Source organism: Rattus norvegicus, chromosome Y (assembly GCF_036323735.1).
Source record: "Rattus norvegicus strain BN/NHsdMcwi chromosome Y, GRCr8, whole genome shotgun sequence".
Lineage (NCBI taxonomy): Eukaryota > Metazoa > Chordata > Mammalia > Rodentia > Muridae > Rattus > Rattus norvegicus.
Window position 1 is genome coordinate 55,383,024 of NC_086040.1, and position 27,249 is coordinate 55,410,272.

At 43.7% G+C, this 27,249-nt stretch overlaps 1 protein-coding gene and 1 pseudogene across 4 annotated transcripts; both read left to right on the forward strand.

Moving 5' to 3' along the window:
• Positions 1-3,694: 3,694 nt before the first annotated feature.
• On the forward strand, positions 3,695-5,960 carry LOC134478838 (Y-linked testis-specific protein 1-like). Of its 4 annotated transcripts, XM_063280651.1 has the most exons (3): positions 3,715-3,879; positions 4,973-5,800; positions 5,880-5,960. In XM_063280651.1, exon 2 carries the CDS (start codon positions 5,005-5,007, stop codon positions 5,797-5,799), a length of 795 nt encoding a protein of 264 aa, XP_063136721.1. In that variant the 5' UTR covers positions 3,715-3,879; positions 4,973-5,004; the 3' UTR covers position 5,800; positions 5,880-5,960. The 4 variants fall into 4 exon arrangements, with proteins under 4 accessions (XP_063136722.1, XP_063136720.1, XP_063136721.1 ...); XM_063280652.1 differs by having other exon boundaries at positions 3,695-3,879; positions 4,928-5,960; XM_063280650.1 differs by having other exon boundaries at positions 3,695-3,879; positions 4,973-5,960.
• LOC103694715 (60S ribosomal protein L19 pseudogene) lies at positions 24,291-24,858 on the forward strand (annotated as a pseudogene).

A 27,249-nucleotide genomic window follows, 5' to 3' on the forward strand; every position in this document is an offset into this window, starting at 1 on the left:
GTGGGTACTGTGGCTGTTTATCCTTCATAACCTTTTGGAGGTGTTTTGGTTTTTCTCTATTTCTCTGATTGAATAAAAGGGATTATACCTCCAGTCCGTAACAACAGGCATATTTTAGAAGGTTCAGGAAGAGTGGTTCTCAACCTTCCTAAACTAACCTTTATATACAGCTCCACCAACTGTAAAATTATTTCATTGGTACTTCATAACTATAATTTTGTTATAGTTATGAATTGTAATGTAAATGTCTGATATACAGGATATTTGATATGTGACTCCTGTGCAATGGCCATTTGAGCTCCCAATGGGGGTCTCAATCCAAGGTTAAGAACCACTGATCTGGACTTAGTGGGATGCCCTTACCGTCATAGATGGGTTACCCAGTGTTGCCGGGGAGAAGTCTCCATCTCTTGAAGGCAAAGGATCTTCCAAGATCAGTCTTTTTCTGAGTCCCTCTGTAATAGTGGACACATTCTTGATGGCTACTGATGTATCTGCTGACTCCAGGCAGTTTTCTTTTACATCCTCGAAGATGAGGATTCTAAAATGGGTTCTGCGAGCCAAAAACAGTGGCTGAAACTATCTCTAGCGATCCTCCCCCTTACCTAATGGCTCCTTGTCCCCACAAGGCCAACAGTAGATATCTGAGTGCCTGCCAAGCTGCACCTTTCCAATCTACACTCTGTGCTGTTCCTTTCACGAAGAGCACACATGCTAACCCTGAACCCATCTTGTCTTCAGTCAGCACTAACAACCTAGTCCTCTCTGCAAGCTTTGATTTTGCATATGACCCACTGCTCCCAATTCTGAGGCATGTTCACGCTTGTATGGACAAACAGAACGGCACAGATTGGCTAGTCTATAATACCCCAGAATCTGTATGATTCTGATTCAGAAGCCTGTAAATCCAATATGAAGAGACCATCGGCAGAGGAAGAAGTTCTTGTGGGATGTTGTCACGACAGAAGGGATCCAATGGGCTAGGATGACAAGAGAGGGAGCCATACTCCCTTTCATAATTTAAACTTTTTCCACAATAGCATCATTAATGGATCTTTATTTGTAGGTTGCACCCCTCTTGACCTAATCAATTCTTCACAACTACATTCCCAATGGGGATTAATCTTCAGAAAATTATTTTTGAGTGAACACATTCAAACCAGAGATGAGAGTGAATATGTGGATATCTATAGTGGGGGTGGGCATTATTCTTCCCACGTCGTGTACCCGTAAGGTCTCTAACTATCTCCTTTCCCATGGTAGCCTCACTGAATGACCTGAATTCCGGGTGATTATTGAGGTACAGACACCAAAGCTCATTGCCATATCCTGTCACCATTATCAAGCTTGAAACAGCAAGAGCCACCTGTGGGAAGGAAAAAATGAATGAACTTTACAGTATCTCTAAAGTATAAACCCCCAATTTAAACAAAATATTTTTTTAGACTCAGTTCTCTTATATCAATGTGCTTTAAATGTACAAGTTAGTGGGCTTGCTTGTGACTCCTTGTACAGGTTTATACTGTACATTAGCCATCTTCATCTTCACAACTCACCTCCATTTCTACCTGCACACACACACACACACACACACACACACACACACACACACACACACACACCCTGCTGCTCCCCTTCCTCTTCCTAAATCCCCCCTTTCACTTAATATCTCTTACTAAAATCTAAATTTCCCAATCGTCTGAGTCTGGCTTGTTTTACTTAACATATTGTATTTTACAGTTCCTTCCATTTTTCTGAGAACAAAACCCTTTGCTCTTACACATAGATGAAAATCACATCAATGTATATCACATTGTTTAGGCCATTAATCTAGTGATCAACAGCTAAGGTTATTCTAATGGATTGTCTATTGCACACAGTGTGGCAATCAGAATGGATGTGCAGGGGTCCTGGTTAGTTACTATTGTCAGTTTGACTCAACCTGGGAAGAAGGATCCTCAGCTGAAGAATTGACTCCATCAGATTGGCCTTTGGCCACATCTGCAAGGAATTTTTTTTGATGGTTGATGTGGAAGTGTCTAGCCCACTATGGGTAGTGTCATCCCCTATGAAGATAGCCCTGGATTGTATAAGAAGGAGAGAAAGCTGAATAGGTCATGGATAGCAATCCAGTACTCAGCATTTCTAAGTTGTCTCTGTTTCCTTTGTTGCCTCTAGAGTCCTGCCTGTATTCCTGCCCCAACTTCTCTCAGTAACAGACTGGTACCTAGAAGCCTAGAGTGAGACAATATCTTTCCTCCTCAAGTTGATGGCTATGATGAGATTATTCTTCTTGTTGCCTACTTGTTCTTCACTTTTTTGAAAATTGTCTCTGTTTATTGTTCATAGAAAGATTACATGTTTTCTCATGGGCACTTTGTCTCTCTCTGTGACTCTCTCTGTCTCTGTCTCTCTCTGTCTCTGTGTTTGTTTGAGTGTGTATATGTTTACGTTTGTGTGTGTGTTTGTGTGTGCATGTGTGTGTGTTTCTGTGTGTATGTATGTGTGTGTTTGTGTGTTTGTGTGCTTTCCAGACTTAAAAAAAATTCCCAAGGCTTTAAATCTCAGCAGGTGCCTAGAGAAGGAAGTTGAAGGGGTGAAAAGAGGGAAAAATCATGTATTTGAGTTAACCCCACATTGAGGTCAGCCACATAGTGGACCAACAGGCACATAATGGCAGAGAAGTAATAAGAGCAGAGAGAGAGTAAAACTCAAAGTGTGGTGGAAAATGTGCTTAAAACTAAGATAGAAGGAAGGAAAAGAAGACGGTGCACTTAGAAAAGTGGAGAGATTTTAAAAAGCTGCCATAAGTTGTTAATCTCTAAGTATATTTAAAAAATTATAATGTTAAAGTGGAAGGGAATTATTGGGAAGAGGGAAGGGATGGTCAGAGTGTAGTGGGGACAGTGGAGGGTTCTGAAAAGAATCCTTTGGAAGATCTGAAGAAATATGTGACACAAACAATTAAAGTGCCCTGTAATTTACAGGTAAATTACATACTTACCTGCACCCAGTATTCTGTCTACCCATATTTCAAAAATAAAATAACCTCATCTATTTCATCCTGTTTTGCTGCATTTATCTAATAAATTCCTTGTAACCAGAAGTGCTGGTAAATTTTAAAAACATTTAAAATATGACTGGTGGATATCGGGTTTGTCATCAGTTTATCCCGACTTTGGAAGAGGGTCCAGGAGCTAATATTTTCTCGCTCTTTGCAAAGAATCCATAATTCACGATTGCCATTGACTTCAATACAAGATATTTAATCCTGGCAAATTCCAGCTTTGTTTGAATAAAAATGGCTCTCCTCTAATTGTGGGTTTTGATAAAGCTAATTTTGGTGTACTCTACAGTGGGCTGCCTCGGAGAGAGAGAGGCTAGCAATATTTCTGATACAGAGAATGGCTTAAAGATAACCAAAGGAAAGATAGGAGCTGGGAAAATAACCACCAAGGATGTTGGTGACTCAGAAACCAAAGAATTTTTCAGAAAAAAAATGCATGAAAAGAGCTATTTGGGCAGATTGTGACTCGATTCATCAGAATATTTGGGTGGGGACTTTATTTTGGGTCTCCAGGAGGCTACATGAGAAGCTAAAACCTAGATGCTGGAAGTTTCTAAGCATTACTAGGGAAGGAACTGGCCTGAGAGGGCTTCTATGACATAAGCAGAGCCTGGATGATGTCACAGAGCACTGGGCTGAGGTTGCACATCTCTTCCACTTGGGGCACTTGACTCCTTGAAGGTGGGTTCACTAGTTTCGAAGTGGTGTGTGAAAGCCAGTTCATCTCCTGAACCCCACAATTGTTCCACAGGCTTTTAGTGCCTGACCGCTTTCAGAAGACAGAATCTGGACGACTAGGACATTTTCTTTCGGTAAATACATTTATGAAGATAACTGGGACCCTGTAGCACAGAAAGCTAATAGTTTTCCCTCATACAGCGAGTAACTTTATGTTCTAACGTCTTCCTCGTTTGAGAGATAGGCAGATGTTCTAGGCTAGTCAGTCTCCAGAGTTTATTATCCTTTGCTAACAATATCTAATTCATAATTCTACTAAAATGCCAAAGCGCCTCTCTGTGCCTGTGCATTTTAGGAGATAATATTTCTTTTTTGATGTTGTTTTTTCTTTCTTTTTTTTTTTTTTTCGGAGATGAGGACCGAACCCAGTGCCTTGTCCTTGCTAGACAAGTGCTCTACCACTGATCTAAATCCCAACCCCAGGTGACATTATTTATAAATGGCTGTTGTTGCCTAGACAAAAGACTCTTGTTGCGGTCGAAGATGCAACAGCATCGCAGAATAAACCTGGTGGGGCGGGGCTAGGTATGGATGCACAATACAGAAAGTCAGTGGACTGGTGTGCTGTGTCTCTGGGCAGATACTTGTGGATGTTGCCACATAGCTCACAGTTAGAGGGTAGAAGAGGGGTGTGGCCACCCTTCTGGATCCTTTGTTATCCTTTCTCCTTTGTTATCCTATTGTTTCCTTGCTTAAAGTGGGGGACAGGGATACTTAATCCCACACTGACCTAGCCATTGAAGGAGAGGTTCCTCAGCAGAGGCAAAGTCTGAATATGTTATTCTGAGCTGTAGAGAACTATTTGTTCATTTCCCTTTGAACTTTAGATTTTGGTTTTTGAAACAGGGTTTTTCTGTGGGTAGCTTTGGCTATCCTGGAACTAACTCTGTAGACCAGGCTGGCCTTGATCTCACAGAGGTCTGCCTCCCTCTGCCTCTTGAGTCCTGGAATTAAAGGTGTGCTCCACCATTGCCCAGGCGTCCTATGAACTTCTGATTATGACAGAATGAGATTCAGATGCTCAAACCTGTTTACCATCACCTTCTTCACCTGCTCCAAAGTTCTCTTAGACAAGAGCGTTGGTCCAGTGCCCTCCCCACCCCAGCCCCATTGTTCTTGCAGGCACTCATATGACAGAGGCAACAGCATTGTGTCTGGTTTAAGCAGGGGAGCTCTTCAAACCCAGACCATGGGCAAGTATGAAGCCTGAACACAGAACGATAGCCACAAGACAGTGGACCAGGAGTGCCGTGGCCTACCACACTAGGTCTACAGCCATGAAGAAGCGGATGTCTCTGAGGAGGATGAGCACACCATCCTTCCAAAAGCGGAGGAGGAGGAGGCCTTCTCCCCAGGCCCTGGGGAACATTGTGGGCTGCAGAATTTCTCATGGATGGAAGGAAGGTGATGATACCATCACTCAATGGAAGGCCATTGTTTTAGATCAACTGCCAACAAATCCCTCTCTCTATCTGGTCAAGTATGATGGAATTGACTGTGTCCACGCACTTGAACTTCAAAGCGATGAGAGGATTTTAAACCTTAAGGTCTTGCCTCACAAAGTAGTTTTTCCTCAAGTGAAAGATGCCCATCTCGCAAGTGCCATGGTTGGCCGAGCTGTGGAGCATAAATTTGAGGGCAAACATGGCTCTAAGGACATCTGGAGGGGGGTGGTCCTAGCCCAGGTGCCGATCATGAAGGACTCGTTTTACATCACGTACGAAAAAGATCCACTCCTATACATCTACCAGCTACTGGATGATTACACAGAAGGTAACCTCCGTATCATTCCAGAGACTCCTCCAGCAGAGGTGAAGTCAGAAGTTGACAGCGACATCTTAACAGGTCAATGCGTGCAGTACACCAGAAGTGACGGGTCCAAAAAGATAGGCAAAGTCATTTACCAAGTTCTAGCCAAGCCTTCTGTGTACTTCATCAAGTTTGATGGCGACGTCCACATCTACGTCTATAATCTGGTGGAAAAGATCCATTAAGGTGAAATTCACAAAGTGTGGGGGACCTGGATGGGTAATTTATAGGATTGGGGGAAAATGTTTGTTTATCTGTGTTTCAGATACCCAAGGGCCTTTGACAACCCCAGTATCTTTTCCAGTGGAATTTGTTTTTGCTGTAAAAATTAAAATGTGAGATGTGACGTGTTGTTTGTGAACACTTTGGTGGAGGAGACGGGCTTTGGTGGATGGAACATGGAGGGGAAGCCGGAAAGGTCAAGGCTGTAACAGTAAGTCTAATGTCACATAGGCTAAAACAAGCAGGACTGAGCTGTTCTGGTATTTAGGGAGAGAAAAGAACTGGAGATAAGGCTTAGAGGAGAAGGGATGGCACAGGAAAAAAAAAAAGATGGATGTTTAGGAAGCAGTGGAGAGGGCCCAGAAATAGATAGACTCTCTGTGGTGAAGTTTGAGGGAGAAACAGACAGTTGGGGAAAGAGTGGCAGGTAACAGGGAGGTGGTCTTGGAACTCAAGTGGAAACCCAATAAACTGATCCAAGCAGACTCAGAATCAGAGAAGATCAGGTTTTGTTTACTAACGAAACCTAATGAAACCTGTTTCTCATATGTAGATGTATTATTTTTAATTATGTGGGTGGGGGCAGGGCATGAATAGAGGAGACCACAGAGACAAGAATAGTCAAGTCCCCTGGACTGGAATTATAGGTGGTTGGGGCCCATTGGACATGAGCTCAAAGAACCAAATCCAGGTCGTGTTTCAAAGCAGACGAGCTCTTGATCCATTGGTCATCTCTCTGGTCCCCTAAAGTCATCTATTTAAATAAATCAAACCTTCACATGCAGAGCAGAGACCATGAAGAGGGTAAGAAAGATTAAATTGATGGTGATGTGGAAGAAAGACTAAAGATACATGAGGGAGTAGAGGACACTGAGGGACGAAGGAATTCCAAATGGAGTTCTCAATAAGTTTAGCAGGAGACCCAGGAAGAACAGAAAGGGTCTAGAATTAGTTGAACTTGGGCCGCATCCATATTGGTCTCTTTGGTTCCTTAAAGAACAGCCAAGCCATCACTACAGAAGGTGGATGTGAGGTGGAGGCTTCCCCAGAGGACATTTTGACGAGGATAACTCAAGAGTAGTGAATGCCAAACTAAGTTTATATCTATCGATACCTGAAAGTATCATAACGTCCATTATTTTGTATGATCAGTAAAAGGAAATTTAAAAGGGAAGATGAGGATGCCGTGAACTTCTGTCAGGTGTTACGTGGATCCTGTGTTTAGCTTCGCTGAGCACTGTTTCCCTCTGTTGCATCCTGTAATATGTTTTGAGGTCTCTGCTCAATGCCCCTAGATGACCACAAAGAGCTCCTGCACTGGCTTGTCTTGCCTGGCTCTTCTTCGACTGGTTTCCTTCCTACACACCTGTAGGACCTGTTACCCTATCTAGCGCAAGGAAGTTCCCGTCTTTTACTCACATGTAAGCTTATCCTCAGAAAACTCTTGACTGTGCCTCCAATGCAGAGGTGCTGAGGTCTTTCCTATGCCATTTGTTGTGATTTTAATACGCTTTGTGGTTCCTGACCATATAGCTCTCTCCTCCAGAGAAGCCTCTGTGCACTCCATGGGGTCACCCTTAGCCACATCTACACTCCAAGAATGTATTTCGAGGCATCCTTTTCATGGACTCATTTATTGCTATTTCTTCTCTCAAGAATAAGTATCTCACTGCAGGACTTGAAAATACTTTCTATCGTTGATTATTTCTGCTATTTGGTGGTTTTTATACTGGCTGGTTGTCTGATGGTTTCAGTGCTGCGAAAAGACATCATGACAAAGGCAACTTATAAGGGGAAACATTTAATTAGGGCTCGCTTACCGGTTCACAAGTTCAGTCTATTTTCATCAAGGGAGGAAGCATGGAAGCGGATAGACAAACATCGTGTTGGAGAAGAAGCATATCACCCCCACAGTGAAATGCTTCCTCCAACAAGGCCACACCTACTCCCACAAGGCCAAACCTCCTACATGTGCCACACTTCCCATGGAACAATCACATTCTAACCACCACCCTGATTATGCCAACTTGACACAAGCTAGATTCATGAGAGAAGAGGGTGCCTCAGTTGAAAAAATGCCTCCATAACATCCAGGTGTAGGGCATTTTCTTAGTGTTTGGTGGAAGAGGGCTAATCCCACTGTGAGCGGCACCATTCCTAGGCTGGTGGTCATGATTTCTATAAGAAAGCAAGCTAAGCAAGACATGAGGAGCAAGAGAGTAAGCAGTGCCACTCCATAACCTCTGCCACAGTTCCTTCATCCAGGATCCTGTCCTGTTTGAGTTCCTGTCCCAACTTCCTTTGGTGATGAGCAGGATGGTAGAAGTGTAAGCTGAATAAACCTTTTCCTCCCTAACTTTCTTTTTGGAAACAGTGTTTACTTACAACAATAGAAACCCTAAGTAAGACAATTTCTTATAGAAACAATATGTCTAGTAGAGCAACAGATGCTTACCTCATAACCACAAATAGAAAAGTACAGACACTTTGTTTTAATTTAAAGGTAAATGTTGCTCATGAACTCTTTTGTGAAGTTCTAATTTGCTTCCTTCTCTCCTTGATGAATGCCATGATCAAAACTAACATGGGGTGGAAAGGGTTATTTGCCTTACGGGTTACAAACCATCACTGAGGGAAACCAGAACAGGAGCTTGAAGTGGTAACAAGGACCACTGCTTGTTGTCTTGCTCCCTGTCTCAGTCATTGTTCTGTTACTGTGAATAGACACCATGGTCAAGGCAACTACTATAAATGAAAGCATGTCATTGGAGGCTAGCTTACAGTTTCAGAAGTCTGGTCAATCATCATGGCAGGGAGCATAACACTGGAGCAATAGAGAGCTACTGCTCTGTAAGCAGAGAGAGAGAGAGAGAGAGAGAGAGAGAGAGAGAGAGAGAGAGAGAGAGAGAGAGAGAGAGAGAAACACTGGCAAAGCATGGGGCTCTTGAAAACTCAAACCCCACCCTTGTCGACACACCCACTTCCTCCAATGAGGCCAGACCTCTTAACACTTCTAATCCTTGAAAATACAGTCACTCCATGCTAACTAAATATTCAAATATATGACTGTGGGAGCCTTTCTTATTCAAACCACTACACTCCCCATGGCATGCTCCGATACTATTTCTTACAGCCTTAAAGACTATTCTTTTTATACATAACTACTGATGAACTTGCCCACAATTGTGGGCCCTCCCACAACAATCATTATTGAAGAAAATGTTCCATAGACTTACCCAAAGACTAATCTAATGGAGGCAGTTCCTGAATTGTTCTCTCTTATCAGTTGACTCCAGATTGTCAAGTTGGGAAAAAAAAAAAAAAAGAGTGAGAGACCCAGCACTGTAATGTTTCTCTTACTCCATGTTACATACTCACCACCAGCCACTCTCTTCTCTCAGTGTATAGACCCACTTCCCTGTATGGCAGAACTGAAGAGTAACTACTGTCACCAACATGAATACTCGAGGGTATGAGACAAGAAATGAATACATTCTACAGATCCCAATGCCAAGCAAAAGAATTTTAGTGTGTGTTACACTTACTGGGAGACTGTCAGTCACTGGCCATTTTATGGGTCACAGTAGACCACAGAACCAAAAAGTCACAACATATATATCATCTCCTCTCAGCAGGAGACATAGCCCTTTCTCAAAACCCATGAATCTATCTGTAGGTTTAGATTTATCAAAACCTACTTTATTCAGTGTTCTTAAACACTTCAAACACCCTTCTATCCCACCAACCAGAGGTAGCAGAGAGAGAAATTTAATAGGAAAAGGCAGAGAGTTGTGGACCTATTTAGAAGTAATTCTTTGGGGCAATCCCAATCTTCATTGTGCAGTATGCTCCAATAGCAAACGCAAAAAACGAATCAGTAGCAGTGCCTTGATCTGTCAGAGACCACAAGGCTCTAAAAAACAAACAAGAAGCAGCAGAAGCAGCCAGAAGGAGCCTGAATAGCACAGGTTCTTTTGTGCATTTCTCATTATGGAACGAAGACCAGCAAAGACAATCGAAGCCTTGCAAGGTGTAGCAATGTAAAAATGTCCTCTCCCTCTCTTTGGGATTACATTTATGTTCTCCATAAACATCCTGTCCCCCTTCAAGCATGTGCTCCAGCGAAATATCACATGCCTTTTCATGTGTCTGCTTCAGCAAAACATCCTCTCCTAACATAGCTTCCAGAAAAACATCCTGTGACACAAATGAATTTCCAAAGAAAACAAAATATTTCCACTTCATCTAGCCTTATCTCACACTCGGCCGTGACATCACAAAACATATAATGGCAGTCTTGCAAGGGTCCTAGCACCCAGCTCCATCAGCCGCTGGAGCTTCTGCAAATGCACTCCATGAAACTCAACCCCTTTCATGAGCACAACCTTTAGTTATCCCCGTAAACATTTTGCTCTCTCCATCTTTGCTCTCAGGCAATAGCTGTCCAACTTCTAGCCAACTCAGCTGTGATGAGAAAAACCCTCATAAGAAAGCCAATGAATTTGACCTGATTTTTTTCCCTGACAGAACGGAGTGTTCTCCCTGCATGGTTACACTGGTTTCTGAGTCATCTGTATTAAAACCCACTACTATTAAGAGCAAAGTCACAGGAACTATGACAAAGAGCAAATCACATGACAAGCATCACAGTTGACCAAGCCTTTTCTGTAGCTTAATTGAAGTATAATTTACATACTTAAAATATCCTTTATTTTAAGTGTAATTTAATGATTTTAAAGCAAAATTCATAGCTTCCTTCTTTTTTTAATACTCATTTCTCACTAGTTCATATGATATCGAAGTCTATTAAAAACACAGAAGTGAAGTCAGGAGAAGGATCAGAGTGGGAAGCAGCAAGGTTCTTGATTTGCTAAGACAACAGATACATTGGCAGAATCGTCTGGATAAAACCACTTGGGAAACATTGGGTCTTCTCTTAGCGTGCAGCCTCCAGACAAAGAGTTTAAAGGATTAAATCATGGGTCCTCCTACATCATATCCGGACCTGAACTGGTATGGTCAGCAAAACTTTTGGCCACATTCATGTTAATCCCATTCACCACTCTAACAAGTTGCCTAGCAACTCACATAGTTAACAAACTTACTTTGGTTCACAGTTTTATAGGTTTTGGTCCATGGTCACATGACCATGAAAGGGGCACGATAGAGCTCAACTGCTAATCTCATTGGCAACCAAGAAGCACCAACACAGGAAGAGACCAAGGACAAAAATCACTCTCCAAGACATGTCCCAAATGACCAAGTTCCTTAATTTTCTATCTCCGAGTTTCCCGCCACCTTTATACACATCCATCTACAGATGAACTCATTGATGACAGCCCACAGTGTCCAATCGCTTTTCATAGTCCCAACTTTGAACATTGTACTGGGACAATATGTATCTTAAACCCATATGGTAGGGCCAGAAGCTTGTGTTAGACGTCTAAACTACACGTCACACTAGGAACAGCTGGGTAGATTTCTCAACATCTCTTATTTCTTTCTGGTACTGAGCTACACCATGTCTGCATTGCAGCATTTTGTTTGGGGTGAGATACAGTCAGCAGTCATTTTTAAAGATGCCCCCCATGTGTTTGCATTAATGTAAAATGGGACATCTATAATATAGACACACACGCATATACACAGACTCACAGAGAGAGGCAAAAATGGAAAGAGTTGAGTCATAGGAACGCTCAAGGAAGAGGGAGTGAGGTCATTGTAGTGCTGTAGGTTCCTGAAGTATTGGATCTGGTCAGTAAACCAGTGTAGATGTGGATTGTAGGATGGTGTCCTGCCTGGTGGTATCTGGACCAGCACAGAGGTGCAGGGATGAGGAGCGAAGATGACCAACATCTTTCCTCCCCAGTGTCAACTAGAAACTGTGCCCAATACCCAGCATTACCTTTGCTCGCTTAGCTACCCAGTTCTGGTTATGTTAACATAGAGTGACTTCTGCTGCTTTTTAACCTACGTGAATGTCTAGCAGCTTATGTTACATGACCTATCCTGGGTAGACCAGAGCAATGTGTGTTCACCTCTTATAGACCTCCAACTACAAACTATTAATGCCAGGTGTACATTATTATGGCTATTCAGGAGCAAACGAGTGGCTTGGACAACTCTATCAGTGGAAAACCCACGCCAGCATGGGTGACACTCAAAATAGCTACATCCTGTAGCTTTAGCCCAACTAGCAGGCAGCTCCACCCAAGAAGCTTCCTTCAACATGGCTGCCTCTGACCCCCAGGGCAATTGCTCTCATCTTATTGCTCTTTGGAACAGGACCTGAGCGTCATAACCTTCGAGAATCCTAAGCCTTTTAGGTTTCTTAAGCTTCCTGAAACTTCTGACCTTCCTTCTTCCCTCCAGAAGGGAATGCGTCCATTCCAGTGGATTCCCAACACAAGCCATGAATAAATAAATGTCCAGAGGTCCTGAAACAACATTCATTCAGTCAATGTAACTAAAGCAGAGCAAAGAACGTTCTTGCTGAGTGCTGTCCTTTGGATACCAAATGTTTCCCAAGGTCCACTGCTAAGGGAGGGAATGATGTAGCCAATGGCTGTTGTTTCCCCAGCAGCACATCCTAAGACCTTAGGTGTGCAGTGTGAAACAGCCAGGATCCCTGCCCAAGTCCCCGGCCTCAAAGAAGAAGATAAAAGAAACTCAGAGAGGAAAATAGCTAAACTTGCAAAAACCTCGCCCGCCGCTTACAAATTTGTGATTTACTTGAACAGAAGAAACTACATATCCCAGCTCCACCCCTTTCCAGAGGTTACTTTAGCATTAGCTCAAAATTTCAAACCACAAGCAAAGGGGGCCCAGAGTGATGCTACAGAAAACTGAGTTGAGCAAACAAAACTGTGTAATGAAGATACACCGGAAACACAAGGGAGCGTGGAGCAGACTGGGCTCTGTTCTACCCCTCAGGCTATTGCCCCCTCCCTTCTCCACAGAGTGGACCTGCCTTTGCAGGAAGAAATCCACAAGTTCTGCCCCTCTAAGCAGCTCTGACAAGCTCCCAGTTGAGTTTAGAACGACTTCCTACACCACCAGCCATGTCTCCACTGTGCTGACATGAATGAGACATGAAGCTTTGGGGAAGTGGAGAGAAGAGAGGCTCGCCTGGCAGAGAACAGTTCTCTCAGCTCTGCACATAAAGACCCATCCTGAATTCTCAGATGGTGATAAACAGAAGGGGAGGAAGAAGACCCACACTGAGCAGTCCAGAGGCTGAGAGGATTTACCTTGTGTCTAGCACAAAGATGGAAATAATCCCATAAGTTCAGTGCCACTGTCCATGGAGAAACTAAAGCAGTGGCTCCGGCAGCAGACATCCCACCAAGAGTTGGCTGATAATACTATCAAGAATAGCACTTGCTTAAGAACAGGGTCCTGACTACAAATGGGCCCTGGGATATACAACCACTCAACCCAGAGAACTGAGAGCTGTGACTGGAACTACAGGGGTTATTTCAGGGGAAGCATCTCCCCTTCTGTGTGGCCATTTCATCCCCACTGGACTTGGGCCAAGTTGAGAGCAGCAAGGGATTCAGTGTGAGTGCCCTAAAGTGGCTACAACACATGCCCATACATGGGGGATATCACAACAGATGCTCATTCTGTCAGCATTCTGGAAGGTGAGTGTCTAGAGCCTAAGTGTCAGTAGGGCTGTGCTTGCGCACTCACGTGCGCATACACACACACACATACACACACACACACAGACACACAGACATACAGAGAGAGAGAGAGGGAGAGAAAGAGAGAGAGAGAGAGAGAAAGAGAGAGAGAGAGAGAGAGCTCCCTGCCCTCCCACTTGATTCTGCAGGATGCCACCACCCTTTGGCTTGTGGACACATCGTCCATCCCTGCCTCCTTTGTCACATAGTGACCTCCTCTGCTTCCCATTCTTCTCATGTGCTCAGAAGACAACAGCAATAAAGCAGGAGCCAACTTCAGTCCATATGGGATCAGCTTCACTCAGTTTCAATGGTTGAGGCCCTGCCTTCCAATCAATGACAACCACAGACAAGATGTCAACTCATCATTCTGAAAGGAGACAACAGAATCTTCACCAACTCTTCACCCAGCACAAAGCCAGATCTGTACCTTTGGCTTTCAAGACTGCTTCTAGTTAGTTAAACTGCTATTCATTGTGCTAATCAGTTCCCTTACTGTCGTAACAAAGTACCTGACAGAAGAAAAAAGAGGCTGACACTGTACACCAAGCTCCCACAATATAGAGAACCAGGCTGGAGTCAGAGACAGGCAGGCCATGAATCTCGCAGTCTGCCTCTGTGGTTCTCTTGTCCCCGTGTCCAGGATGTTCCACAATCCCTTAGCAAATTAGTGCAGGCAACTGAGGTCCAACTGTTTAAACATGTGTGCACTTTAAATGAGAATTTCTAGGAAGAAGCTGTCTGCGAAAGCTGACTGACTGGTTAGAACTGCAGTGGTGAGGAGATGTTGGAATGCTGCTGATTCAGAGACTAGTTACCTGGTAGTTTTTGTCCCCAGAATTCTTTGCCTACATCTTTGTCAAAACTAATCTATATCATAGATTTAAAAAAAAAGATTTTCGGAATCTATTAACTTAGTAAACCCCTAGCTACCACCAATCCAAAAGCTAAGAATGTCATCGGATAGCATCCTGTGGCCATAGAAAAGATCCCCCCAATTGGCTTTAACTGCCTTGCAGTGTGCCCAACAATGTATACTTTTCTTTGTTATGTAAAACTATGAAACTTTATGAAACTGTGTCCACACTGGAATAAGGGGTGACCTAAATTTGTGTTCTTGGACCATGATCAGTCTACATGGCTGCAGAATAAATCATCCTTAGTCCCTTATGGTGAGAGCTCTGTTTCTGCATTTACAATCTCTGAGGAGCATTTCTCATTCAAGCTATCTGAGAAAGGGAGGAGGTGCACCAGAGGGAAGCAGGGACCAATCTCTTCAGCTGGAATGTTGAGTATCTTTGTCTCCTGTGTGAAGTCATGTGACTACAAGGTCCAATGACTTTGCCTCTGTAATTTTTAATAGTAAGATGTTATGAAGCAGTGGTTTTCACAATGGAAAAGAAGTGGGGAAGGATGGAGGACAGGAAGGGAGGGCAAAGAAAGGAAGTAGCAGGGATGGGGGGGTGGGCAAAAATCTCAGGGAAGGCAAATCCAGACATCAAACATCAGACAAAACTGCAGTTTTCCCAAGTTCACACTCTACCTCGACTTGAATCACAGCATCTTTTCTGCTGTGACCTGCTCTATGCTACCTCCCTGAAGTAAAGAGAAAGAGTCTGAAGGGCAAACCTTGGAGGCCAGACTCCAGTGAGAGGATAATGAGCCAGAGTAATAATCAGCCCCTAATGGGAATGCAAATAGCAGTACCGACACCCTGTAAAACAAGTCTGCAGAAGGACTGGAGTTCTCTCATGGAAATCCAGAGAAGCCATGAGCCCTAAGCTGTCTGAGTCATACCAACACCCAGAGTCCTTGAGCAAATGCAGAGCACACCAGGACAATCCTCACCAAACACAAGAGCCCTCTGGGTTTGACACTGGGCTGGGGACAGGTATCAAGGGGACTGAAGGCTTTTCTGAAATGATAAGAATTTGCCTCCCACCAGGCCTAGTTAGACATTTAAAATGGAAATAATGGGGCATTTCCCAGACACTAAGTGGCTAATATTCCCAATAATCCCCAGGTCTTCCTGAAGGGCCAATGTGAGCAGCTCAGACCTGACCCAGGGCTTCCAAAAAATCCACACTTCTCTAGAAATTTCCTGTAACACAGACTTTGCAACAAGGGAATTGGAAGGTAGGGAATGAAGGGCTGGATTTGAACAAATATGCCTTACATTCATCTATATAAATTCTCAAACAATAATAAAAGAGATTAAAAAGAAAACACCTGGAGTTGGGGATTTGGCTCAGTGGTAGAGCACGTGCCTAGCAAGCACAAGTTCCTGGGTTTGATCCCCAGGTCCGAAAAAAAAAGTAAAGGAAAAGTAAACACTTCATTCAAGGCCCCCTGCCTCCTTTGGTCAGCATTTTGCTCCAGGCTTGTGAGATGCTCAGCAGGTCAAGGCCCTTGCTGCCAGGCCTGAGGACCTGAGGTTACACATGTGCATTGGCGAGCTCACACACACACACTAATTAATTAATTAACTAATTAATTAACTAACTAATTAATTAAAGTAAATTACCATTTCTTAATAAATAAAACATTATAAAGCTGTCACTAGCATGAAAGGGTCAGCATTATTAGCTGACCCCTGACCCATTCTCTCTCAGGCTCACCAAAGAGAGGACCATGTGGGACTATCACCAACGTGTGCTTAGCACCTGGCAGAATCCTGAGTGTATCTCTCTGAGGAATGAAGGGCACCCTGGGCATGCAAAACACCACACAGGTCCAAGAGAGAAGGGTGCCTCAGTATAGTATGCAAAAGAAAATTTCAGATGAGTTCACGAGAAACCATGAAATAACACACAGTCCGCATTGTCAAACCTGAGCTTTCCCAGAATTAAAAGAAGCCTGATTCTACCTAGTGTTTCCCCAGAGGACCAGCAACCACTTCTTGTTTTGTTCTCGTCCTTTCTACTCTATTTCTATTTTGTTTAATAATAATTATAAAAAATACTAAATATTGGAGAAATACCCATCTATCAAACAGGAATAAACAAGTATCTCTTGTTAAATAAGATGGTTTTAATCTTTCCTGGTACTTTTAGAACTATTTGGGGGATTTTGTTGTTTTGTTTTTGTTTTCAACTTAATGCACACTGCCACATCATGGAACAAAGGCTTGGGGGGAAACCCTGCAGGTTTGGGGTTTGCCCTTGAGAAGCACCTACAGAGTTAGTCAGAGAACACTCTGGCTGTACTCTCCTTTGTTCTGAGAGGAAAGAAGGGAGCTCTCTGTGGTGATTACAAATACTTGTTTCTCTTTTATCTACTTGTTGCCAGATCCACTCTCCCTGCCTTCTACATCAATATCCTGTTCTGGAATTAAATGAATGAATAGATACGTGTGTGTGGTTGCATAAGCATAAGCATGGGAGCTCAGAGGTCAACCCTAGGTGTCTTCCTCAGTCTCTGGCTCAACTCCCTTCAGTGGTCAAGTTGACACAACTGGGAAGAGGAGACTGTAGCTGCTTGTTTTCTAATACTAATTGGGTTCCCCAAATTAGTTTGCAGGAGAAAGTCTGCACCTGGCTTCTGGGAACCTGCCCGCAGTTAATTCTGATTGGTGAATAAAGATGCTAGCCCCCAATAGTTGGGAAGGAAAGAGAGAGTGAGAGAGAGAGAGAGAGAGAGAGAGAGAGAGAGAGAGAGAGAGAGAGAGAGATGGGATTTAGGGTTCCCGGGCTTGGGTCCTTGAGCAAGCAGGACAGAGAGGTCTGCCATGCCTTAGGGGAGTGAGGAGGAGGGGAGACATAGGCTGCCATGGAAGGGAAATAACATGCAGAAGGGCAGAGCTGCTGTATAAAGGGGATAAGAGATCATGGCCCAGAGAGCTGCTCCTTGGAGTCAGGAACAGCCAAGATGAAGCATAGAAATTAGTAAATAGTAAGTTGGAGATATTTCTGGGAGGTGGATTCTAACAGCATGGAGTGTAGGCAGCTGCCCAGCTATGGGCTGCTTTAGATATAGAGGCTGGGCGTGTTTCTTTCATTCGGGAACAGAAACCATTAAGGTGAGAAATCCCGGGTCAGGATTTATTATTATTATTATTATTATTATTATTATTATTATTATTATTATTATTATTATTTTACTACAGGGGAACTCAGCTGAGGATTTACCTCCATTGCATTCGCCTGTGGACAGATCTGTGAGGCATCTTTTGGAATAATGATTGGTGTGTGGAGGCCCACTGTGGATGGCGCCACCTCTGGGTGGGCGGTCCTGGTTACAGAAGAAAGCACGTTGACCAAGCAATGAGGAACATGCCAGTAAGCAGTTGTTCCTCCATGGCCTCTGCTTTAGTTGCTGCCTTCAAGTCTCTGCCTTGAGTTCCTGCCCTGACTTTCTTCCGTGATGGGCACTGATCAAGCTGAAGTTAACCCTTTCCTCCCTGAGATAGTTCACACAGTATTTCATCAGAGCAAAGAGAAGTAACTGAGACAGTTCTACCCTGCCTTGCTTTGTTTTCTTGCAACAAAGTCTCACACTTACACCCCAAACATACTAGTCAAGCTGGTGGACCAGAGAACATCGGGGATCCATCTGTCCACCTCTGTGGTACCAGGATTCCGGGCCAACATGTCTGACTTTTATTTTTTAACGTGGGTCCTAGGGACCGAACTCAGACCCTCATACTTTCATGACAAACACTTTACTGCCTAAGCAAGCTCCTTAGCCCAAGAACCCCACCTATGAATCTTTGAAAGCCATTCCTCTGTCAGACCACAGTCTCTCTTTAAGGTGCACATTCCTTCCTTGACAATGCCATGTGGGTTAAATTTCTAATCAGAAGTCAGGAAGCCATGTTGAGCTATGGAGGATTTCGCATTGTTTCTGAATAGGGCAGCATTTTGCATTTGTAAAATATGAAGTTTCTGGAAGAAACCTTATCTTCCTTATGCTCCACCAGAATAGGAAATACCTTTAGTCCATGAAGTATAACTTAACACCCACAGTAATCATGAAGAAGGCTGTGGTGGATATAATCTGTGTTGTGTGGTCCTGAGAAAGGTCAGATATTAAGCAGATAATTATCAAACATTTAACGGGAAGAGGGGGAGATAAAAGAATGTAACTTTAATATTATATTGACTTCACTCTTCTTTGGGCAGAAATCATTTTAAATAATATCCCACTCTCCTTCCTGGTGTGTGTGTGTTTTAATTGTTGCATCACATCCATCTCCTGGGACATTGGTCCTTATTTGAGTGTGTGGTTGCTAATTGCTAAGGAGGGCCTGGGGAGCGGCTGGCAAAGTGAGGTTCTGGTAGGACAGAAGATGATTTCAAATGAGGCTGGCAATAATTCTGGCCTTACAAGGGCAAACACAATAAATATATCTGCTGGGAATGTGTCTGGTCACAGTAATATAAAACCAACCAGTATCCCTTAATCCCATTGTGTGATTTACTTGGGAAGAAACACCAAAGCACACATATCATCAGTTCAACAGCCCAGCCATCCCACAGGACTCTTGGCTCATCCATCTTTCTCATCTTACTGCCCTCAGCAGATTGGCTATAATGTAGTCACAAGATGGCCGCTGCATCTCCAGAGAACACATCACACTCCTCCACAGCAGAACTCCAACCCTGGATGGGAGGACGAGGAAGAGAGATTAAACTGTCTTGGATAGCTCGCTATTTTTGACAGGCAGAAAAAAAAATTTTTCCTCAGAAGATTTTTGGTGTATCTCAGTGAGTCTTCTGATGCACCTCCACACCAGTGACATACACAGAACAAAGCTAGTGTGACTGATTCAAACTAATCAGGATGCCCTCCGTGGATTAAAGGACAGAAAGTCAGTTATACTAATAACCAAATGAAACTGGCTATTTGCAGTGAGAATTTTGGTGTATTTAAAAACATAGAAATATTATGAGTTTGTTTTTGTTTTAATCCAGGCTGTGGGGTGTGGGGTTGCTTCTGATTGTCAACAGTGGCTGACTATGATTTGCCTGGTACACTTGCAGGGGTGTGATTTTACCAGCATCAGATAGATTTTGCAAGTGTGTAACATTTGGAAAGCTGGAGACTTTTCAGAGTACATATAAAAGCTAGAGACCAATAGGTGGGCTGCTGTTGGTTGCAGTTTGTTAAATAGTCACGCCAAAAGAAGAAATTAAACATCCTGATAATGAAGACAAAGTTGCCCACCAAAGTACTCGATGCCCCTAGTCAACAGGAGATCGTCTAATGGTTATAGAACCCCTTTCCCTCTCTCCTCTTTTCTCTCCTATCTAGTATTAGGGGGTTGAATGTGAAAGAAAGGAGAACCTTCAAAGTAGCAAAAGGACGGCTAGAGCTATTGAATGAAGGTCCATCATCAGCCACAACGTATAAGGCTTGAGTATCAGGTAAAAACAGAAACAATTTTAGGAAACAGGCCAGTTGGATGCCACTGTGATTTTAATGGAATTTAGCAGCTTGGCAAAGAGGTATCTTCCCTTCACTATCATTTGGGGACATGTTACAATTCAAGGGGATATCCTTGTTTCTTCCACATGTCTCAGTCTCTCTCTCTTTCCTCACACTCTGGTGTCTGAAGTGGAAATGTGTGGTTGTCCTGTGATGCAGACTCATGTAGGGTTTGTTTAAGGCGAGTCATGTGATATTTGGAGAGATTACGAGTATGACTCAGTAGACAATGATGGGGTGCTTGCATTGTTTGCCCTGCAATCCCTTCTTGGTCTTGATTCTCACTTTCCTTCCCTTTATTGTGGTGTGGCAAAGAGCTCCTGGTATTCCAGCTGGTTCTGGTCACTCCTGCTGACTAGTGCCAGTTTGGTGGAGGCCTGACTGTTTCTGCCAGATTGTGCTAACAGTGATGATTTGTGTTTGGTTACATTGTTTTTTCAACTGGACAATTGGTATCCTGACACTATGGGACTGGACTGCTGGGGTCCTGACAGCTCAGATTGGATTTGCCTCAAAGAACTACTTCTAAACAGGTCCACATCCACTTGCCCTATTTATCATCTTTTCTCCCCTACCTATGGTCAGTGGGCTAGAAGGGAGCTCTAAGCATTTGAGATTCCTTATTAAAGTAGGTTTGAAAAAAATCTTAGTCTACATGTATCCACATATAATGAAGGGGTGTCAGAGTGGTTTCCATTACAAGTTTTTTTCCCTTGCATCTGTTTTTGCAACTATCTCCTCTTTAAAGAAAGTGCTCTGGGGGTTTTCTGAGGAAAATTCGTTACATGCATGGATGTTTAATAACATGTTTTCCCATTTGTGTGTATGCATATATGTGTATGTGCTATGCGTGTATGTGCTCATGTGTGTGACATACAGCCCAGAGGACCAATTTACCTTGTTTTTGACCCAGGGTCTCTCTGTGGCCTGAATCTCACAAGTATAGGCCAGAAGGGCTGGAAATAAATCCCAGGAATTCTCCAACTCTTGGTACAAGAAGTTATATCCATGCTTAGCTTTTTACCTTGTGTCCAGTCCCTCAGACTCCATCCCAAGCTGTCTCCCTCATCCCAAGGAGTGTGTTGGAAAAGGAAACATTAACTAACTATTAGGACTAATGGCCTGACCAGAGTGATTCAAGCACCATAAGGGCATTACACACAAAGAGTGGGATTTCGGAGCATTGAGATGAGAATGTTAAAAGGATACATGTGACAGCTTTTAAAACCTTCAGGACAACCCAGAGCCTATTAGGGAAAGCTGAAAACTGTGTCTTCATTCACTCAAGACAAGAATGATTAGAAACCCAAGCTTCTGTCTGCCTATTTCCTATGAAACGGCTTGTTTCTTATTTAAGAGGCATAAGCCCTTTTCCCTCTGATGTTGTCCCTACTACGCCAAATGAAGTGTGGAATGGCTCCGTATAGCTGTGGGTTTGTGTGTAGACCATTACCAGATTGTCTCTCATCCCTACCACCCCAATGTCATATTGGCACTTCCCATTGACCAGGTGATAGCAATGGTTGGCTATCACTTCTGAAGAAAAGCAGGAAGGTGCAAGGTCATAGAGCAGAATGCATTGTTTTTCATCCTGAAATTGGAAAACATTGCGTTCCCATTTCCTATTTTGTTAGATGGGAAATCCTTGTGCATACCGGGCCCTATTAGAGATGTGTCTCTCTTTGGACAATAGAACAAGAATTGCACTAAGACCAGTATTATCTTGAAAAAGATCTACATGAGACTGGTCTCCATGACAAGTGGGGTGTGTGTGTGTGTGTGTTTCTATATGTGTGTACACTCGAGACTTGTGTATGTGCATGCATGTAGAGGTCAGAGGACAATTTTGGGTGTCATTCCTCTTTTAAATAGTTTTACTTAGTCGGGGGAGACACATACATGCTACAACACATATGTAGAGACCAAGGGACATGTTGTAGGATTCAGTCCCATCTTCAACCTGGTGAGTCATGAGGATTGAACTCAGATCCTCATGCTTGGTGTCAAGTGCCCTGGCACGCTGAGCTATCTTGCCAGTGCCTGTCTTGGTTTTTGAGGTAGGCTTTTCTCACTGGGATCTGGGCACTGATGCCTGTGATGGTTGGGGTGCCTACATGCGTGCCTGTGTGCCTGCGTGTGTGTGTGTGTGTGCATGCGCGTATGTTCAGCACAGGGAGTGGCAGGTTTAGAGGGTATGGCCCTGTTGGAGTGGATGTGGATTTGTTGGAGTGAGTGTGTTAATGTGGGTGAGCCCTTTATCCTAGCTACCTGAAAACCTGTATTTTCCTAGCATCCTTCAGATGAAGAGGTAGAACTCTCAGCTCCTCCTGCACTGTGTCTGCCTGGATGCTGCCATGTTTCCACCTTGATGGTAATGGACTGAAGCTCTGAACCTGTAAGCCAACCTCAATTAAATGTTGTCTTTATAAGAGTTACCTTGGTAAAGGTGTCCGTTTATAGCAGTATAACCCTTAGTAAAACATTGACTATGGGGTGGCCAGTGAACTTCAGAGGTCTCCAGGTCTCTGTCTCCCTAATTCTGAGGTCAGAGTGCATGTTACCACTTTAGATATGTAAGTTGGCTCTGGGGATCCAAGCTCAGGTCTCCATCCATGTACAGCAAGCAGTTTACCTACTGACCCATGTCCTTTAGCTAACAAATGGGTTTAAAAGGAGATAGAGGTAGATCCCAGGTGCCTGACATCAGGGAAGCTGAGCTCTGATACACACAAGGGCAGCTGTTGCAGGGTGAGGGTCATAGTACAGGGGACATTAGGGCCAAGGAGACATAACAGGGAAATGCTTGGGACTTACATTGCCTTTGCTGCATCCACACAGAAGCCTGATGATGCCAGTGCAAGTTGGAGGAGAGCCATCTCCAATGGTAGAGGTTGCTGTAATCTAAATGTCTCCCCTACCCCACTCCTAGGGAGATGTCACCAAAGATGACATCATTGGGAAGCAGCACTTTGGAGGGTGTGACTTCAGTGATAAAGATGGACTCCTCCTCTGTGTTATTGGTGCACCTATGTTTAAAAAGAACCCCCAGAGAGCTTGCTGGACCTTCTTAACCCAGTAAAATATAGGCAGAACACACCATATACAAGCCAGGTTGCAGGCTTCAGTAAATTTGCCAGGGCTCTGATCTTGACTTGAAGTGTCATTATCAGCCATCCAGTTTATGCGAGTGTAGTGACAGCAAGCTGGCTGGTACCTGGGTGAGGCAGGGATTAGCCAGGAGAGGGGTGAACATACAATGTGCTTCTTGATTTCTAGTGAGAACAGAATGCAAATGAAAGCTTCAAAGCTAAGCAATATGAGTGGCATGGATTGGTTAATCTTGGGCCCAAAATATAAAGCAAACAAGAAAAATAAATTGTATGAGAGAGTGGGCAGACATGGCCACTAATCTTTTTAGCTGACTTGAGTGGCTGTAAATTCAATTAAAATAGACGCATCTGGGCACTCTTGTGAGGGATTTTCTTGATCAGGTTATTTGAATCAGGAAGATTTGCCCTAAGTGTAGGTGGGACCTTCTGGTGGCAACCCAGATTGAAGAATGTGAAAGAAGGAGGCATTGATTTTTGTCTGCCTGCCTTCACTCTCACTGGCAAATTCATCTCTCCTGTGGCTTCTGCATTCCTTTGCTAATATTCAAACGACCTTCTCTGATATCTCATTGTAGACTGCAGACCAATGCCTCCAGGAAACTCACGTTCCTTCAGCACCAGGTTAAGATGGCTGAGGTATCAAGCATCATAGAATGAGCAGCTAATGGTTTTCTCAGTACCCTTGCATGAAACAGACATTGTTAGATTATCCAGACAGTGTCCTCTAAGTCAAATTACCTTTTAATGTGTTTGGTGGTTTGAATAGGAGTGGGCCACCATAGACTCATGTGTTTGAATGCTTGACCTATGAGGAGGGATACTATTAGGAGGTATGGCCTGGTTGTAGTAGGTGTGACCTTGTTTGAGTAGGTGTGGCCTTGTTGGAGTAGATGTTGCCTTGTTGGATTGGGTGTGGCCTTGTTTGAGTTTGTGTGGCCTTGTTGGGGTGGGTGTGGCCTTGTTGGAGTATGTTTGAATTTGTTGGAGCAAGTGTGCCACTGTGGTGGCTTTGCTTTGAGATTTGTATATACTCAAACTATGCTCAGTAGTACAGACAATCCTTTTCTGCTGCCTGTTCATCAAGAACTTTGGGCTCCACCAGCACCAAGTCTGCCTGGATGTTCCCATGATTCCTGCCATGATGATAATGGCTTGAACCTCTGAAACTGTAAGCCAGCTGCAATGGAATCTTGTCCTTTATAAGAGTTACATTTGCTGCTGCGTATGCAGCCATGAGCATGCTCAGGTTACAGAAGACCCTTGCCTCTAGTGTCCTCCACTGTGGTAAAAAGAAGGTCCAGATGGACTCCAATGAGACCAATATAATCGCCAATACCAACACCCCTCAGCTGATCAGGAAGCTGTTTAAAGATGGCCTGATCATCTGGAAGCCTGTAACTGTCCATACTCAGGCTTGCTGCCAGAAAAAACACCTTGACGTGCAGTCATATGGTCATAGGGAAGAGAAAGGGTACTGCCAACACTTGGGTGCCTGAGAGGGTGACCTGGATGAGTAGGATTTGGATCCTGCACCGGCTTCTCAGTAGATACTGGAAATCTAAGAAGATTGACTGCCTGTACCTGAAGGTCAAAAAGAATGTATTCAAAACTAATGAATTCTTATGGAGCAGATCCACAAACCGAAGGCAGACATGGCCTGCAAGAAGCTACTGGCTGACCAGGCTGAGGCTCACAGGTCTAAGACCAAGGCAGCAGAAAAACGCATGGGAGGAGCGCCTCAAGGCCAAGAAAGAGGAGATCATCAAGACTCTGTCCATGGAGGAAGAGACCAAGAAATAAAGCTTCCTTCACGTCTGTGCATAGTGACCTCACTGTGGCCTCATATAATCAGTCATGAAAATAAAACAAGCCTTAAAATAAAAAGAGAGTTACCTTGGTTATGGTGTCTGTTCACAGCAATGGAAATCTAACTAAGACAATGTGTAATCATTCTGACATTTCTGTTTCTCTGGAAACCCTAATACAATAGCGCTCTAGAGAGAGGAACAAGTCCCCAACAGACAACATAACTTCCAATTTACTTTTCTGGTAAATATGAATTGTTGTGGTTTTAAAAAAAACAAAAACAAAAATGTGTTGTTTTTTTTTTTGTTTTTTTGGGGGGGAGGTGTTGTTATTGCTGCTACTTTTGTTGTCATTGTTGTTGTTGTTGTTGTTGTTTTTGTTTTTAAAGAAGAAACACATTAGCCTCAACATCCCTGACTGGCTGGCAAAGCCCAAATCAGCTAAAGCGATTATGGTATTAGGAAAGTGTGTACACAAAAACATAAAGTTATTCCTGTCAAGTTCAGATGAGAGACAACATCGGCCATGTGGGCAAGCCTAGAGCCTCAACTATTTAATGCAGACAAATCAGGACACACTGTCAGCAGCCTGTCGAGCCAACAGAGACCAGGGCCTGCGTGTTGTGTTGTTATTTTCTTTTATGAATTTTTGAAGTCACCCTGCTCATTAATCATGTTTATAATGTTAACTTTCACACTTTTTTCTTGGCTCATCAAATATTTCCTTATTGAACTGGCAGCTCAACTCCCCCCATATCCATTGTAATGACTTTCAAATTAAGTTCATCTGGACCACGGTGGTTTTTAGAACTTTATGATGACAGAAAACATGGAGAAAAGAACATCTTTCACTGTATTTGAAGAAAGACATAGTCATTCACCTGTTGCCTTCTCCCAGTGCTGACTGTTCCCAAGCTCAGTGCTGAGACCTCTGCCTCATGGGCACCATCAGAGCCGTGAGATGAACATTTCCAAACCAGAAGGCATTATACTGACATGACCATATGGTTCTCCCTCTCCTACAGCCACCAGGTTCCAAACTACTGGTGTCCCTACTACCCTTAAAAGAGAGCTGTTGGGATCTATGCTCAGCATCACCCATGCCCATGTTCCAAAGCTCATACCTTTTAAACATCAGATGCGTTTATCTTATCAAATGTGTGAATGTTCTGGCTACATGGAACTGTGTGCACCATGTGCCTGCTTGATATCTGAAGATGCCAAGAGAGGGCATTAGATCTCCTGAAACTGGGTAACAGTTCAACTGTGAGCCATCATATGGATGCTGGAAATAGAACCTGGGCCCTCTGCAAGAGTATCAAGTGTTCTTTGTGCCTGAGCCGTCTCTCTAAGCCCCTGAATCTGTGCCCTGTCCCTGGAGATGCTTTGCTACCCTACAAAACCACATGGGAGACTTGATGCCCATCCTTGAGAATAGACATCACCCTATCAATGAAGAGGATGCCATGGCTGGTGGCATTGTACAAACTAGGAGAGTTTGAGGGAAAGTGCCTTGTACAGGGGATTCTTGTGAGCACCAAGACTGGAGGAGCACCCTGGATTGGATAGAGATTGGGTTGGGCCATTGCAGAAGATAAAAGAGTGATGGTGCCAAGGACATTTGAGCAATCCCATGAACTATCCAGTATGGGGTCTTAGTTAGGTTTCCACTGTTGAGAAGAGACATCATGACCAAGGACAACATGTAATCGGGACTGGCTTACAGGTTTAAAGGGTCAGTCCATTATCATCAAGGCAGAGGGCATGGCAGTGTGCAGACAGACATGGTGCTGGAGAAGGCGCTGAGAGTTCTATATCTTCATCTAGAAGAAGCCAGCAGCAGAGTGTCTCCCACATGGCTGGGAGAAGGATTTCAAGAACTCACCAACACAGGGACACACCTCCTCCAAGAAGGCCAACCTCCTAATAGTGCCATTTCCTTGGCAGTGCATATTCAAACCACTACAGGGTCTCTTCACATATATGATAATTACACCATTGTTTTAAAATCTTGCTTAAAGACTCATGATGTTTGCATGAAGAACATACGTTGGATCTGCGTGGCTCCAAAACCCCAAGAACATGAAGTCCTGTATCTCCCTGAAGTATGAAATTGTCATGTGTCTACAGCCCCTCCTATCCTCTGCATATCATAATGTTAAGTGTGTAGCTCCAGTGTGCAGTCTCATAAGTGCCGGCATGTTTGAGTTCTTGAGCCACACACTCAACAGAATCAGGCTTGTGCCTTCTGTACTTTTTTTTATGGTTCGGAACTCTGGCCTAGATAGATGGGCAAGTAGTCCAAGAAGGAAGATTACTGGGTGCAGCCAAAGCCATGAAGGTATGTGATTTAATTACAGAGCTGAAGGAATCTGGCTCATTTTTTC